At 39.2% G+C, this 11522-nt stretch overlaps 1 protein-coding gene across 1 annotated transcript in view; it reads left to right on the top strand.

Annotated features, from left to right (window-relative positions):
• The window catches only part of snta1 (syntrophin, alpha 1), a 31328-nt gene that overhangs the window by 1066 nt on the left and 18740 nt on the right, over positions 1 to 11522 (top strand). Inside the window, exon 2 of the mRNA XM_063472812.1 lies at positions 5688 to 5873. Within this exon, the coding sequence (XP_063328882.1) occupies positions 5688 to 5873 (186 nt within the window). The remainder of the gene's footprint in view (positions 1 to 5687; positions 5874 to 11522) is intronic.

Genomic DNA, 11522 nt, shown 5'->3' with positions numbered 1-11522 from the left:
GAGTAAAATCCACGCTCTACAGAGTATTTTAGGTGGTTCAAAGACCTTTTTGGCTGTTGAACTTTGCCTTTGAATGAGCAAACGGGAGTAGACATGGACACAGAGACCTCTACTGCACATAGTGGCCACAAGAATATTGTCTCTACAGGGACTTCTCAATGAAGAAGGGTTGTAATCTCTCCATATCTTACCAGCAAAGCCTGCATACCTGCCATGTGTTTTGCAGCAGCTGACAAAAGACTTTTCCTTGTCCTGCTTCCACGAAAATAGCCTATCTCTGTGGGGATCTCAAACTGAAGATGATTAGGAAGGGTGAGCAGTGGGATGCTATGTAAATATAAAAGATAAAACGGACAGGAATGTGATAACAAAGTTTTAGGAATGTTTTGGATTTTATTATATTTTATAGACGGACAAATATTACAGCTTTTGTTCTTGAAATTTAGTAGCGACTGATAGATTTACACTTTTTCTTTTTACACAGCTTGCTTTGTGTCTTTATATTGTCTTTATAATTGAAGCAGTAATTAGGTGGTCATTTTCATATTCTTGCCACACACAGTGGGGTTCCGCCTCCTTGGCTTTAACTAGAATTGTTTGAGGTTATTGTGGTGAACTTATGATTCTTTTGTGCAACTTAAATAAACACTGTTTGAATTTTTAATAAACAACTGACACGGAAGATTTGTTGCAGACTGATGTATTACATACTGTGTTTCTTATTTTGCTTGGGTCGTGATATATGCAAATGCAGACCCCACAATTCTTGCCTAAAAAGTCAGCTTTCTAAATTCAGATTTTCCTGGTGGTGTGTTGTAAATATGTACTGGAAGAGTTTTCCTAGAATTACATATAAAAATAAAAATCTCATTAGATTTCTTGCACAGTCTCAATAAATCTAATTATATTTTTAATCATAACCCCTGTGTGATGACATGTATCATATCAATGAATTATTGTCAGTTCACAACCCTAAGTCACCTTGTGTTGTAAAGCATGGACTGCCAAGGCAGTAAAAGGTGTAATAAATAACGGGCATGGATCTATAAGCAGCATGTGTGGGTATAATTGCATGTGTGTGAGCTGTAGCTTCCTCCTGGCAAGTTTGTCTTCCCAGGTAATCACTTGGCGATTGGTTGATGCACAGTGTCGATTTGATAGATAATTGTAAACTTGCATTATTGTCATGTTGCAAAGATGGCTCATCATTGTAGCTGCTGGTGACATCTTAATTTTTAGTCCCCCCCCCGCAATTCCCAACAACAACAAAACAAAGCCAAACCCTAATGACATAATTGTGATGTCCATCTGTGGAAATGGGTGGGTTTGAAAATCAGACAGCATGTTATTAAAACCAAATCATAGCTAGAAGCCTTTTGGCTTGACATTGTTGTGATGCTGGATGTTCAGAGGCAGTTTTGGGAGGAAGGGTATACAAGATTGAAAGGTGAAAGGTGCAATCAGAAAGAGCAGGCCAAACATGAAATGGTATATGGGACAAGAGGTCAAAGAGGTGAAAAGAGTAAAAAGAAAAAAGAAGCAGGAAGAAAAAAGTGTCAGAAACGCAGGGGGAAACAAATGAAAGAACAGAGAAAAACTTGTAGGCTAGTTGACACCGCATTGCGAACAGCTGAGAGAAGCAGCTCACAGCAGTCAGTTGTCATTGGCTAAAGATGAAAGCTATGTGGCTGGGAGTGGAGTACTCCACTAGTGTTAATTTTAGGGAGCCCACCCCAGCTTGAGGAAGAGTACGGAGGCAACTTCAACTCACGTCTAAATTTAAGAGGGGAGGCATGGAATCTAGACTCCAGGTCTCTGGACAGGCCGAATGGTAAAAGTTTGCGTGCCTCTGCAGACATTTTTCCTTCTTCGGAGCCACTGAGGTGCACGGTCTGTGCATATAACCACAATGACAGTCAGAGGGAATGCTACTTTGAGAGAAGGCAGTTGGTGAACAGTACCATAAAACAATTATTTCACTTTGAAACCATCCCAGACGTTGTTTTAATAGTCCCTATGTGTTGAATTCCAGTTGGGTGGGCCAAATATTATGAAACCATGTTTTGGTTCCTGAAACTCTTATAACAGACCAACTCATACTTTTTCCAGACAATATTTTTGTCAGTCAGCAAGACTCAAGTGCAACATTGCATAACAAAAATATTAATACAATTGCATCAGGAATATGAATCCACAATACTTTGAAGTTTTGTTTTGACTCTATATATTGTTCCAGCACTGTGTGAATTAAGGTGATGACAGTTGAAGTGCAGACGTGCAGATTTTTTGATGATGAAGAAGCATTATAATAAATAAATTAGATACACAGCACTATTATACCATTTACTAATCTGCCATAAGAAGCTTCTGTGGCTCCACCCTGTCTCTACCACTGCCACCCACCTTATATTTAATTGACAGGTGCCCAGCTGTAGGTGCTGAACTGTATTTGACATGAAATGCACCTGCAAGAATGGTAGGAAGGAAATAAAGGTTTGTGTGGGAGTGGCAGACATATTAATGGTTATTTTTTAAAAACAATATGTCAAAAAATGTTTATTCTGCAATCATTCCAGTAAGTGGTATTTCAGACTTGAGGGAAACTTCAGACTCTCTTGGGAATTTCCTCTCTCTTTCCTCTCTCCAACGTCAGGCTTTATAATGTAAAGAAAGTGGGAAAAAAATATTTTTAACTGTTCCTTTAATGTTTTGTCTCCTCATTGATTCAAACGTCTACTCTCTAAACGTGCCCTCGTCCTTTCTCTGCCAATGCTAAGTGTTTCTGACACCCTCCTCAACCTCCCCTTAATACTTTAGCCCTTTTTCAGACTCACACTCTTTACCATAAAACTGATGACCTCCAAACTTGTTGGCCTTATGTCTAAACGAGCTTCACTTTTTTTGTAAAAGTCATGATCTCTATCTTTCTAGGCCAGGCCGAGTAACATTTAAATAGAACTTTATTAACGACACAAGTTTGAACTGCAGTCACATTAGCGGATAGCGTAAGGTTACCACTGCTGTCTCTCACATGCTGGTATGCTGAGCAGCACACACTGAGATGTTGCTCTTGTAGACAATGGCATGTTCAAAAGTCTTGCCACACTTGAGTAGAGCTTATGCTGACATTGCTTGTCTCTTTTTTTTTATGGTAGAAAGCACTGGCTCCGTCATTGCCTTGGGCATGTCTGAATGAACCTGTGTGGAACATTAAAGTGATAGTGACCTATATCTGAATGCCACCACTTTAACAGACTAATGAAGCCATTAATGTTACATTCATCATGTCTGAAAATGGCTTTAGAAACCAGTATCACTATATCCTAGAAACTTTCTTGCCTACTGTGCAACTGCTGTACTACATTTGAATCCTCTGTTATATGCACTGTGTTATCTTGAGATATATCAGTCCATATCAGCTTTAATGAAGCCTTATTGTATGTTCACTCATATTGTCTGCAGTCGTTGTTGCAACTCTGTCCATTCACAGCAATTCTGTTAGATCTTCCATTATTAATTATGTGGTTGGATTAGCTGCCCAGTTTCCATTTAACAATTATTATTATTATTATTATTATTATTATTATTTACTGTTATTGTTATTATTCAGTTTTGTACAAGAGTGTAGTTGCTTATTTAAAGAATGTAATGAGTTGGGGCTATCTTGTGGCTGTTACCTCATGAATAAAATGTTAATTTAGTGGTATATAACATGCTAGGCCATGATGTGTGTGTGTGTGTTCCTCCTTGGGTTTTCTGCAAAAGTCTGAGGTACTGCACAGAATCTTAGCTGTTCCTAGGACTGCACTGGACTTAGACCCCTAATGTTGTTCCTGTAATCTGCTGGAGCCACTCTTCCAGTTACATCTCCTAATGCTCCTGTTACCACTGGGACTACTCTGGGCTTTACCTTCCACATCTGCTCCAGTTGTTCCTTCAGTCCCTGCTACTTCTCTGTTTTCTTGTGCTCCCTTTTCTCATGTTGCTGTCCCCTGGGACTGCCACATCTACGACCACTGTGGTCTTCTGCTCCGTGTCAACCACCACTATGTGTGGTTGGCTGGCCAGCAGCTGCTTGAAGTCCCACAGGACCTTAGCCTTGTTGTTCTCAACCACCTTCTGTGGTGTGCTCCATTGGGAGTTGGGTACTTCTAACCCATATGCGGCACAGCTGTGCTTGCACACTATCCCAGCCACTTGGTTGTGTCTCTCAGTGTACACTGTCCCAGGTTACATCTCCTGCACCTTACTGGTCCTTTTGACTGTGTCCTGTAGATCTCCAACGTTGATAGTAGAAGTCTCTCACACTCCATATACAATATGCAATATCCATTTACAATGTCACCCACTAAAGAAAAAACTGCAGTATTTTTTGTATTGTTGTATAGTGAAGTCTATCATTTCTACCAGTTAGTTGTATCTACTTAGAACCACAAAATGCTCTCTTAGAATGACTCTTATAGGCATTCTTTTTTTTTTGTCTGCAAGGGAATGTTGTGAAATTTGAAAAAAAAAATTCTTTAGTTTCAACTAACACAGAGTGAGGCAAAAAGGCAGATAACATGGTATCCAGCTGCTTTGGCTTCTGTATTTGTTGTTGGTTCTTCAGCTCCTTTTCAAAATGGCACAGATACATTAAATAAGACCATTAATTAAACATAAACCTTAAAAAATATATCTAGCAGTATTGATAATCATGCGTGTTACTTAACTGTCCTGTGACAAATTCCCATATCTTTTTTAAGATTTAAAATAATTACTCAAGTTTATAAGTTTAGTTATTTTTTTTATTAAACATTTGATGATATACATAAAAGATAGCATCACCAACAGCTTTAAAACCCACATTAGCTTATCTTTTCTTTAAGCTTTCTGGAACACCCTAATTAATTCAGTGACTGAGTCAGTGAGGGCCACATATTGCCTCTGATTATACATCTATATGATGCTGTGGTGCTCAAAATAGTGGATAAGTTCATCGTCCTGGTGGTGTGTGTAGAAGTTTTGATATTTTTAAGAATACTACATTGGGCGTCCAAAGAAATTTGCATGATAAAAATCCTTGCAGAGGGATCACCCAGAAGAAATAGCAAAAATACCCCAAAACACAAAAAGCATTTTATCGTCTTTAAGACTATTTCTCACTAGCCTGAAGGCCAAAGTCCAGCTTTAAGCTGACATTAACGATGATACTTCACATGAAGTGCGGAAGCCCACCACAAGAGTTACAGTGCATCCATCAGCTTACTAGTTGACCTTCATTGTGTGACAAAGAGACAAAGGGAGGGAGAGTCGGAGACACAGACCATAGTACAGTAGGTCGATCACTGTCTCCATCTGTTTTTATGTGCTCTTTTAACTGCAGTTTAGGTGACTAATGTTAAGGTGATAAGGGACAGAAACTGTTTATTTCATATTTATAACTACCAATCAGCCACACACGTTTTTAGTTTTATGACTCAGCTCTAACTTATACCTTCTGGTGTGAAGTCACAGTGAATTTAAGGGCATTTTTATCAGTGCTTTATTTACCAGGGTCCAAGAAAACATATAATTTGATTTGCTTTATATACTGCCAATAGGCTGTTCAAATAGGAACTACCAAACTGCTTTGTGAAGCTAATTAGTGGTAAAAGTTGGATTTTTCCATATGATATTTAACTTGATTTTCCTGTCTGATCATGCAGGTGGCAAGGAAAACAAGATGCCAATCCTCATCTCCAAAATCTTTAAAGGCCTGGCTGCTGACCAGACCGAGGCCCTTTATGTTGGTGATGCCATACTCTCTGTCAATGGTTACGACTTACGAGAGGCCACACATGACGAGGCTGTGCAAGCGTTAAAAAAAACGGGGAAAGAAGTCATCCTTGAAGGTAAGATAGTTTTCATTTTGCCAAAAAATCAGAATACATCCTGTGACTCTGACATTTTCTTCTTAGTCCAATTCAGTCTTTCTTTCATTGTTCTTCCTGTTGTGCACCCGCTTTGCTGTTAAGATGCTCTAAAAAGTGACAGGATATTAGAAGTTAAGTACAAAACATGCAAAGAAGAAAAACTCCTCGTATTGCCAAATGATATAGTCCTCAGGGTATTAAAGTACGTAAGTTCTTATATCTCATCCACCCTCTGTGCACCCCACAGCTCCAAATAGATACATAGGTAAAAATAATGAGAATGTTTGATACCTTGATATTCTTTATAGATTTTTCCAGACCTGATTCAGTCTTCCTCGAGGGTGAAAAATGACGAGCCGGGAGAGACGCTTCATTTAATCAAAACTTTGATCTGACTTCATCGGAAACATCCAAATAATGAGTTGAACTCAAACAGCGAGAGGAAAAGCCTCACTATTTAAGAATACTGTTAGGGCTCACACCTGTGAGCACCCCAGTATGCTAATGAACCGTCTTTCGATAATATTAAACCGTTTTGACACTGATACGAAGTTAGGTTCATGTCAGAACTACTGCAAACTCATGGGATCCGGCTGGCTTTGCATAGGAAGCTTTGTGGTGGAGTCAGAAGGTGTATTCCCGTCCTTTTATGCTCACTCATTTGTGTGAGATGCTGGAGCAAATGTACAATATCTCAGTCATTCTCTATTTCACTCTCAGTATATTCTTTCAGGGTATGTTCATGCATGGATGTAAATGTGACAGTCTGCCAGTGGGTGTAACACAACAAGGTGAATCTGAGATGTGAATTTTAATTGTGAAGACAGGGGGAAAGGATTAAAAACACTCTTTTCTCTTTCTAAATGATTGCTCAACAGGAATTTGGCAACTCCTGCCAAGCTGACTTTAAATCCTTGGGTTGAATTGTAAATACCCTCCAAACCTGCATAGTGTCTAAAAGCACAGAAAGAACAGTGGTTGGTTCGAGTTGATATTATTCAGTGACGATGCTTCTCATCTTCCAGATGAAAACCTAGTAGGTTTTTTTAGATACAAATTTTAATAATTATGTATTTTCTATCCTAAAAAAACTGAATTTGAAGTTCGACACAGGTTATTGAATCGCCATTTTTCTATGACACAGAATTTCTCAGGGTTAACTGGCACAGTAGGGCAGCTTCAGCAACTTAAGTCAGCACAGGAGATACAAGTAGAGCTATAGCCAGGGGAAATCATTGCAAATCCCCCTGTCTTACTTGTCCACAGTCAGGCAGAAAAGTGTTGATATCAGACAGCTCAACCGGTGCTGCTGTGTGATCTGACATGTCAGGAATCATTTCATGGGTCTCCCTCCCCCCTGAGGACCCGATAGAGGAGTGAGGAGGCAAAAGAGGCTCAGAGGCTCACTGAGGGGTATGTGTGCACGCACATTTTTGATGTTCTGCTGATGTATGTCTGTCTGACCAGGAGATGACTGGACTTCAGGATGCATATCTGTAGTGGAAATCTTGTGAGCATTTTACGGGAATAAAAGAAAACATCTTAAGGGTTTTGTGTTTTTTTTTTCCTGCTGCAATTTTCAAGATTGCACCTTTATTTCAGGACTATTCTGTATCATGATAATGCTTGAAAATACCGATGACATAAAGTTCATGTACAGTGCTTATTTTGGTTTTGGCATTTTGTCAAGATACTCACAAACACAGTGAGAAGCAAGCTCCTTTTTGGCACCACTCTGGTGTTAAAGGTCAGGGTAGCACTCTCTTTTACATGTGCACAGCAACAAACACACACCACTGCTGTGCTCACGGCAGTTTTCAGCGCTCTGTGAAATTCATAACACAGACGGCCTTGACTGAGATCAAGGAGAAACTGCCTCCATCATATTAAAATATCTTGACTATATGAACAGTAACACTTGAATCTGTCAGATAAACCCTTTCACAACATTTACAGGAGTTAAGGCATATTAGACACCTGGTTAGCATTCTGTACCTTTGCTGGGATTTTTTTTTCCTTTCCAACTCTTTTGAAAGTCAAGTGATAAAATATTTTGTATTAAACACATATCTGCCCGCTCAGATTAATGCAATTTGATTGCTACAGCAGCACATGTAGGGTATTAATGTCAAGGTCTGCTTTAGCAGTATAATCAAAGGCTTCAAGGACACTAGGTATTTCTTTAATGATGTGCTAGCTTAAGGTTTTTCTTAAGAATTGTCTGTGTGCATAAAATTAGAACATTAAAAACGGGAAAATTGCTCATTAGGACCAGTTTTGTAAGGGGTTAAGCATTTCCAGCGGCACATATGTGGCACAGATGGGTATGATTTTACCAGTGTTTACTTTATCGATTTATAATGAGTCACATGACTTTAAATAGGCCACACAGTTGCTTAGCAGCCAATAGTACAGGAAAAGGGCAACAGTGGGCAGCTCCCAGGTGTGACCATGAAGGTGCGTAAAGCCTCTCACTGTAAATAGGAATTTGTGAATATTCTGTGGGGTTTTTTTTGACGGAAAACAATTAGAGCTGGCTTTCTTCACCTTACTTTTGGACCTTATATTATATTGTTGATGGAATAATCAATGTATGCGTATGAGAAAGATAGCACATGGGGTGGGGGGGTGAGGGTGGGGGTATCAGATAAATATAACAGGCCAGATGAAGCCATAAAAGCACAGCTGCCTTCATTTCTTCACAGCGACATTTATGGCCTGACTGCTTATGTGTGAGTGTGCGAACATGCGGTGTCTTTACCTGTGTGTGTGTTTCTGCTGCATCATAACCTGTTCTTTTCACATTTTCCAGTCACAGCAACAACTTTTAGGCTTAGGATCAGGAGGAATGATGAGATTTATATATGAGTTTTGTAAAATGTTAACTGTGAAAACATCATGGACCAATTAGGCATTGTTTGATGAAGTGGAGGTGTACAACTGTGATGTTTGCATAAATGACAAATGAATGAGCAGCAGTTTGTCATTACTGCTGTGTTTCTATCCATTCTTAGTTTGGACTCTTACTGAAAATGCATCTGCCGTTGCAACCAGCTTGCCAGCCAAGACAATGTGTGCATCCACCCCACTATGTACATGCACAGAGTTATAAAACTTTGTGTGTGTGTGTAGGTGTGTGAGTTCATGTGCATGTGTGTGTGTGAGTCTGTGAGAGAGAGAGAGAGAGAGAGCGCAATACCGGGTGGAGGGTAGGAATAGTTTGGTGGGAGAATTGTTCCCTGGGCAACCAAGGTTTGACAAAAAGGACACAAACAAAGAAACTATAGTGCCACATAGAACACAAATTTCCACTATCACATAAACACACACACACAGATACACACACACACAGAGGAAGGAAGGATAAATAGGCTGCAAAGGACAGGTCAGGACATTGAGGCAAGTGTGAATGTGAAGGGGTGGGTTGGGGGTGGGTACATGCTGTCCATGTATCCAAGGTATCCCAGGAGTCAAGTTTAAGTTTTTTTTATTGTACGGGAAAGAATGTAACACACCACAGTGAGAGCTACCGTGATGAACAAGGTGGAAGGCTGCTTAGTGTCTGTGCAGACATGAGCTCCTGCAGTAGAAGGTTAAACTCAGAAAACAAGTACACAGGATTACATTTATTTTGAGCTTTTGTAATCGTTTTTTATACCTCGTTTGGTAAAGTCTAGTCATGCCTGCAACCCATGTCTGAAGTCCATCAGGACAGAGCCAGCAATGGCTAGGCCAAGTAAAGTGTCACAGTTAAGCCAAATAAACAGGCGCTAAAGATAATTAATGGTCAGTATTGCAAAACTGCCGAATTAGCTGGAGTTGCTCTCGACAATCAACACTTTCTAGTGTAGTAGTAAAGATGGAGATTTATTAAAGAGGTCGAGTATCAATTTTGCAACTGAAAGAGAAGATAAAAGACAGATAGTTTTCATTTTAGAGCATAAAATTTCAGGTGGGGATTATTTAAACTAATAATATGAATGTGATTTACTGAAGGTTTGCGGTAGGCAATTCAATGCAAGTTTTGTGTCATTAACAGTTGTTTAATTACAAAAACAGATGCCTGATATTGCTTTGATGGTTGCCACTAAGAGTTTATTTGGAATGACTGTGGGAGATGTTATCAGAATGACCGCATAACTGACACAGGTGGATTGCTCAAAGCTTTGAGTGTGGTATCCTTTGGCTCCTTCCTGCAGTTTGTCATTGAGTCCTTATCCTGAATGATTAGAGCAGAGCTCCAATAATACAGGTCTTCTGATGAAACAGTGTAGAACTTTACTGTTCTTATTAACATTTGACATTATCAAGATACTGAGAGTCAGTATTAAAACAAATCTGAATTTTGTATTTTCTTCTTTTTGTTTTATGTTTTTTGTCACAATGAAACATCTGTGTGTCGTCATTCAGCAGCGTACATAGGAAGCTCTGCAACATCGCCAACAGATTTTTTCATTTCTTGTTTCGTAACTTAACTCTGTTATCACATCTGCGACATGCTATATGGATATATATGTCAAAATAAAGCAATGTATAGTGAGTGTTGGATTATGGTGGGTTCCTGAAAAAGTCCAAAGTTAAAATTTTGAGTTGAGGATTTTTTTTGAGGAATGCCCTTTCAACCCAGATTTCCCACTAAAAGGTTGGAGCAGGCCAGCATACCCTGAGTTAGAAATGGTGGCACTGAACATAAACAATAGTAAAACTGTAAACCTTTGATCTTTAATGCCACTGTAGTGTATTTTTGACTCAGTAAATAAGCCATAAATAGATCATAGATCAGGCTCTGTCCATGAATGGAAAAAATAAGTACTGCTCTGTATTGCTAGTCATACCTGAATTGCTCTCCCTTGCTACGGCTGGAAAAAAATTCTGTTTTTCCTGCCTTATTCTGGAACATCGGTCACTTTCCAATATTTATCCAGAGAATGGCTGTCTTACCCTGGAAGACCCCACACAGTCCCCAGTAATTTCTAAAAGAGAATTTCCCTTTCCATCAAAAGTGTATCAATTCTGCTTCAACTCCTGCTCATTGATCTGGATTGCCATGCTGTTTCTGGAGAGAAACACATGCCAAACACCTATGCTTACACTGTACTACCTTTCTTGGCAGATTACTTGCTTGCTCATTGGGTGTGCTCCTTTCTGATGAGTGTGCACTCTTCTTGGTAGAATGTGTTGGTCATTATTCAAATGAAATGCTTATGTATTTGTTTATAAATAAAGAATTCAGCTTCCACCTGCACATTTTTTGTGTCTGCAGCCTTACGCTACTTTGCCCCATTTAATACATTTGGCCATAAAGCAGAGTGATGAGAGATGTGATCATTTCCTCATTTAAATAAGGAAAAACATGAATGGTCTTATAGCATACTTACAGTATGTCCTCAAAAGCATACAGATTCTCCTCAAGGGTCTTCAGTGTATTGTGCTTATTTGGACAAAGGAGAAATATCTAAAGTAGCTAAGAAAATAATTTTTAAAATTCTCATGTGTCAACATACCAGAGTATAGAAAAAATATTACCTATACAAGATGCGCTTGTCTGTAGTCTTAAATTGCTGAAATGTTCAATGTTTAACCTCCTAGGACCTGGCGTCCACATATGTGGACATCACATTTTGGGTT

Source organism: Pelmatolapia mariae, linkage group LG5 (assembly GCF_036321145.2).
Source record: "Pelmatolapia mariae isolate MD_Pm_ZW linkage group LG5, Pm_UMD_F_2, whole genome shotgun sequence".
NCBI lineage: Eukaryota > Metazoa > Chordata > Actinopteri > Cichliformes > Cichlidae > Pelmatolapia > Pelmatolapia mariae.
The sequence above is the reverse complement of the archived record's forward strand: the minus strand, read 5'-3'. Positions and strand labels throughout refer to the sequence as shown.